This window comes from Natator depressus, chromosome 1, assembly GCF_965152275.1.
Source record: "Natator depressus isolate rNatDep1 chromosome 1, rNatDep2.hap1, whole genome shotgun sequence".
In the NCBI taxonomy this organism is placed as follows: domain Eukaryota; kingdom Metazoa; phylum Chordata; order Testudines; family Cheloniidae; genus Natator; species Natator depressus.
The window spans coordinates 39574047-39580046 of record NC_134234.1 but is presented as its reverse complement, the minus strand read 5'-3'; the positions used below and the strand labels follow the sequence as shown (position 1 = coordinate 39580046).

The following is a 6000-nucleotide window of genomic DNA, read 5'->3' as shown; positions in this document are numbered from 1 at the left end:
GTTCCTGGAAATGTTTTAGGTTAGTTTTATGTACCTTGCACTGGAGAGAGTAATTTCCAAGTGGTGGCTATGTTTATAAAATAAGACTGCTTAAGGTAATCTGTTAAAAGATCTTTTGTCCCAGTCCTCACACAGCTCTTGAATTCCTCAAACCTCCATCATTGAAGATTTCAGTAGAAAAGAGATGTCACTCTGTAATGCACTCTGGCACATCAATCACATTTTGTTGAAGGTACTATGCATACATATGGAATTGTAAAACTAACTGAGAAATGACTACTCTAGTCCACTACACGTATGAAAAAAAACTTCTGAAATAGGAAAATTGAGGCATTCAGGAACAGATCCTGTTCCTATTGAAATCAATGCAAGTTTTGCTTCTGACTTCTATTGGAGCAAGCCCTCTGAAACTCAGGTTTATTTCACAACAGCAGAGTTTAAGATGAGTAAACTGCTAACAAGGCAACACACAAAATATGAAAAGTGCACTTATACAAGATTCCCAAATGTACTTGATCCTGAACTGGTGTTCAACATAATAATATGATGTGTGAAAGTGAAGTAATAAGTGAGGTATAACATTACAAAATGTTTGCAGAGTAGCTACATCTCCCCCAGAACACATTTGTTAATTTCCATACATAGTGTTTAAATAAAAAAGGATAAACAGCTATTTTGATCCAAAGTAGAATGTATATTTGCAAAGGGCATATGTCACTGTTCTAGTTTTATTGAGTTTAATGTGACATTCCACAAGACTGAAATCATGTGCTTTAATTAAAACTATTGTAATTTGGTATCTAAAAAGTTTCATGTTTTTAAAAAGTTAAATCCTTTAGCTTTTCTTTCAGAACCAGAAGTTAATCTGTTTGAAGTTACATAAAATCACAGTTCTTAAAAAGGATACATAATACAGTTGCACTGTTTTAATGGTGAGCACTCTAATACAATAAGCATTTCTTCCACAAATAGTTTTGGTAACAATATAGGCACATAGCGGCATGTAAATTACACACAGCAACCAGAACAGCAAAGGCACAATCTGGATTTTTACCTTTCAAAGTGACGTTTAATTTACAAACAAAAATATTGTTCTATACTTCATGCAGAAGTTTTACATCTGTATTTAACAGCACAAAACCATTCCAGAAATGCTGTCATCTGATAAAACAGGTCATTTAAAGATAAAAGATAGCAGCTCTTTGCATTGAGGAACTAATGTCTGGATTAGAGGGTAATATATGAAATCCCACTTCAAAGGTTTTAGATGGTCTGAACCCGGTGAGCATCCTTTTGTCTACAAAAGTATCATCTGGCTATTGAAAGTAATTACAAGTTTTCTAGTTTATTGGTAGGTATGTGTTTATTTTCCTCTATGTCTACACAAGACGACCTGAAAGATTCAGATTATCTGTAAAACTATCAATTGTTTCTCCAATATAAAAGTAGATTTTAAACTTTAATATAAACTATACTTTCAAAACAAATGTAGGCATTACTTGAAGGAATCATCATTTAAGTGTAACTGCTAGCTTATTCTTGACATGAAGTCCCACTGATGACAGATCTCCTTTATCCACCATTAAGAATGCAGCCCTTAGCAACTCAAGGTTAAGTCTGTAATGCAGCAACTTTGAAGTTAGTTCTGCCCACTGCTCCAAGAATATGACAGCTTTGCATTTTACATAGAAACATTACCATTAGGACAAGTAGAAAATTTTAGTTTACAAGTGAAGATCTTCATAATTACTATAAAAAAAAAGGACATTTCCTCTAATTTTCTTAACTAGCTCTTATATGCACCATTCCACATTGTGGAAAAGCTGAAATATGCAGTCTGGGCTCACTCTACATATTAAAGAAAAAATGGAATTACAGGTATTGGCACAAATACTTACATCTACACCTGTACAAAATAAAATTGACACCTGTCCCACCAATTCGAGTAGAACATTGATCAGCTATCCAACAGGTACTTTCAAATATAGATTGCCTGATTAAATGTGTTAAAGTGGGAACACGATCTGAGAATAGTGGATGTGCCAAAAGTTCCAAACTGCTTTATCAGTCTTTAAATGGAGGGAGGAACCAGAAGTATGTCCAAAGAGTTCAGTGAAATCATTATTCTTGCAACTTCATGAGGTCACTGCAACTGCACTCTGTATGCCCCCATTAGCAACTTTACCTGTAAGAAGGGAAAAAATGCTTCAAATGACTATCCATATATCTTGCACAAAGGTAAAAATACTGAGTAAAGGGGAGGTGGAGGAAACTTGCTAGTAACTGAAGAAAATGGAGTTTATATAATCTGTACTTGGTGGATCAGAATTTTTTGGACCCATATTCTAAAATGAACAGTTTGAAAATCAAAATTAAAAAGGAAAGTAAAGTACTTTAAGCATCCTCTGTTCATACAGCAAACAAGTTTGTAAATTAGCGTACTCCAAACCTTGACCAGGAGCTTCAATAGAATTACCTTCCTTTATCATGTTAGCCAGCAATCAGGTTGTTAGAAAAGCTTTTTGGATGAAATGCTACTGTATTTGATAGGCAGCATAATTAAATACAGGAAAACCTCATTATTCTGTAGTGCTAGAGCGAATAAGAACCACAACTCCTCCTCCCAGAAGTGTTATTAGACAGAATCAAACTATCGTTACTCTTGTGGTGACTATTGTGACCACTGCAGGAACTATCTGGCAGCATCTAGCAGACTTTCTACACTTCTAAAAAGGAAATTGCACACCCTCACTTCAATGCATGCTCTTGAGTAACAGCTTCTGAACTTTCCATAGCACTGAAACCAGTTACACAGGTTTAACAAAAGATGGCTGGTAGTTGGTCTGTGCCCACATCATTCAGTGCACATCTGGTAGCTGCTACCTTTACTTGCTCCCTATTACTGACCTAGTAAACACCATTTGCAATAATTTAGTCCTACTGCAATTTAAGCACTTTGTTCTGGGGTATGAATTACTCTGGCTATTGTTTATTCATGATGGAAATATTTCCAACTTCAAAGTGAATCTCCTCAGCAGTGACCCTAAGTGACTTTTGGCAAAATCACAGATAGAGTGGGACAGGGGCTGAAAAGGGTTGGCTACTGAATTGAAGGGAAGGAAATAAGGAACACCTTAAATAATTTTACATTTATAGGCCAGGCCTATAATTTGTAGTACTGAGACTCCTGGAAGAGAAAGACATTGAAACATCTGTCAAAATAAAAATCGCTCTACCACCACCTTATTACGCACATTTTGGACAGGTAAGCATGTCTCACCTTGGCAGCAGGCGCTTCTGTCAACCGTATAAAAAGCTTGTTAAGGCCTGTAACAGGACTGAAGGAATAAATAAAGTGACTATCCTAAAAGAAAAAATTACAATAAGTTAGTGTTGGTGTGTGGCAAACACTTCTGCATTTAACCTCAAAGTGCCCAGAGAAGCACAGAGATCGGAGTTAAGAACATCTCATCCATAGCTACAAGTGTATTTTTGGAAAGATAGTTCAGAGACAACATTAATTAAGCCCTTTGGGGTACGTGCATCATTCTCTGTGAAGAAACAGAACTAGGGAATGTGATTATATTGAAGCACTAATGAAAGGTAAACTTAGGAATACAAGTTTAATTGCTACAAATTTCAGGATAGTATACTTAATACAAAGCAGTTTAACTCAAACTTAGTTCTTTCATGGCTAAGAGACTGGGATTCTTGAGCTTTTGAAATTCTCATGTCATTGACTGAAGCTGACCAGAAAAGGTACTAAGATTGACAATTTGCCCACTTCCTGCTCAACTCCCTATTGACAGTGCTTCATCTCTGATCTTCACTAGCCTTGAAGACAGGAAAATGGGAATATTTAATAACCATTTCTACTGCAGTTTCTCTACAGTGTTTTTTTTTTTTTTAAATCTGTTCTGAAACGAAGAAACCTCTGCAATTTACTATATTAAAAGGTCTGTCACGAGAAATATTCTGGGACTGAAGTACACCTCAAATCCCTTGAAATTACACAGATTACAAGTTTGTTTTTTGTAGAGGTGCTATAAAAGCAGATTAACTAGTTAAATGAACAATACTTACCAAAAATACAGGAAGCTGGAATTTATCATTTAAAACCACTGCTTGCACACTGCATGGTCCGCAGAGCCGAGCAATGACTTCTTTACCAAAGAAGTTTGAATGGAAAACAAACAGAAGAATTCCAGATCCTAAAGAGAGGACAATTAGATCACATTTTCTTTATGAAATTGATCAATCTGAAATTAGAAGGTTTATGATTTTAAAAAGTTACACCCCCATCCCCAAACTGGTAAAGGAGACCAAAAACTAGATCCACTGTATCTTGACTAAATCCTTATTTAGATGGAGGGTACTGTGGTTTTTGTTTTTAAACAAAACAGAACTTCATACTAATACACTGTACATTATTATAAGATCGCCATTTTGGTTGTTGGCAAATATTGACAAATACTAAATTTTACTGCTTTGGTGATGCATAACTAGTCCATAGTGTTGCTGTTCAAAACCACAAAGATTCTAGACTCCCAAACTAATGGAAAGCAAGCTCATTGCAGGATGACCGCCTTTGTCATTGGGGCAAGGTGTAGGATAAATATGAAATTAAAGAATTAGAGTTAGCTTAAGTTTGGCAACGGAAATGTATGTTGTAAAGAAAGGACCTGACTAACAAGTAGAAGGAAGGCCCTGAAAAATGAGTGAGTTATAAGGCCAAAAGGAATGAAGTAGGGAGGATGTTTGGTTAAAAAAAAATAACTAAGGGGACGTTTCTGAAAAGATGGAATTTATGGTTAAATTAGCGTTGTGTAATACCATACATTGTTTTAGCTGCAGATTAGAAACAGATTCTAATCTTACCTTCTGGCACATTCTGTGGGGGTTTATAGTTGAAATCCATAGAAAAATCTGGTCCTTCACAGAGACGGTGACATGCAATCGGAAAGACAGGCTCCAACAAGGCAAGACGAGCTTCAAAGTAATCCCTAATTGCATCTTCTGCTACTCTTGAGAGCCTAAATAAGCAAAGAAATGATGCTTACAGTAGATTTAGAGCAACTGTATTCCCTTCTAGATAAGGATCATATCACTGTACAAAGATTACTATCAGTAATAGATGTACCAGTTATTGAAGCACAGAAGGATTCTAGAGAGTAAGATTTAGGATTCCGAATTCCAAAAGCTAATACATCCTGCTTTACATTTAAAAGGAGGAATATCCCAATTCCTAGAAATGAGGAGCTGCTATCAAATTTTATCCGGAATCTAGTTTGGTTGTGAGATTTGCTTGCTTATGTCTGGTCTGCAGATGTTAAATACCACAATGAGCTTGAGACAGGTACACCGCAGAATCTTCAAAAAATTCAAATTGGTGACAGGTCTGGAAAGTTCTCCAATACAGAAACAAAATTCCAACAACAGGAAATACTCAGTGCCCTTGGAATAACTCAATGGCCAGGCAGAGACAGCATCTCTACTGTACTGATTAGCACTTTGCTTGCAGCCAGGCTGATTTGTAGTTTTACTTATGATGCTGCATGTGAGAACAGACAGAGTTCCCAATTCATGTTGAGTAAAAATTCAATTTAAGAGAGATAAGACTCCCACTGAAGAGTTGATTTGTGCAGTGACTGTGATGAGGGAGTCAGACAAAGCCTTTCTACTAGCAGCAGACAACCGAACTTTCAAAGGGAAAGACAGCATCTGTCAATAATATTTAGCATTTTAGACCTTTACAAGTAGTTACTAAACACCCATATGAAACAGGGAATCCTGAAACAGACAGGGGTTAAATGACTTAACCAAGGTCAGGGGCTGAATTAGAACTCCAGGGTTCTTGGTTCTCAACTTTACAGACACTAAAAAGAAAAAAGAAAAAGGAGTACTTGTGGCACCTTAGAGACTAACCAGTTTATTTGAGCATGAGCTTTCGTGAGCTACAGCTCACTTCATCGGATGCATAGCATATCGTGGAAACTGCAG

At 36.4% G+C, this 6000-nt stretch overlaps 1 protein-coding gene across 1 annotated transcript in view; it reads right to left on the bottom strand.

Annotated features, from left to right (window-relative positions):
- Window positions 1–786: 786 nt before the first annotated feature.
- MPHOSPH8 (M-phase phosphoprotein 8) overlaps window positions 787–6000 on the bottom strand; it is a 51212-nt gene continuing 45998 nt past the window's right edge. Inside the window, exons 11-14 of the mRNA XM_074957923.1 lie at window positions 4879–5033; window positions 4084–4211; window positions 3281–3364; window positions 787–2185 (exon numbers count right to left, since the gene is read on the bottom strand). Coding sequence (XP_074814024.1) covers window positions 2144–2185; window positions 3281–3364; window positions 4084–4211; window positions 4879–5033 — 409 coding nt within the window. The 3' untranslated portion in view covers window positions 787–2143. The remainder of the gene's footprint in view (window positions 2186–3280; window positions 3365–4083; window positions 4212–4878; window positions 5034–6000) is intronic.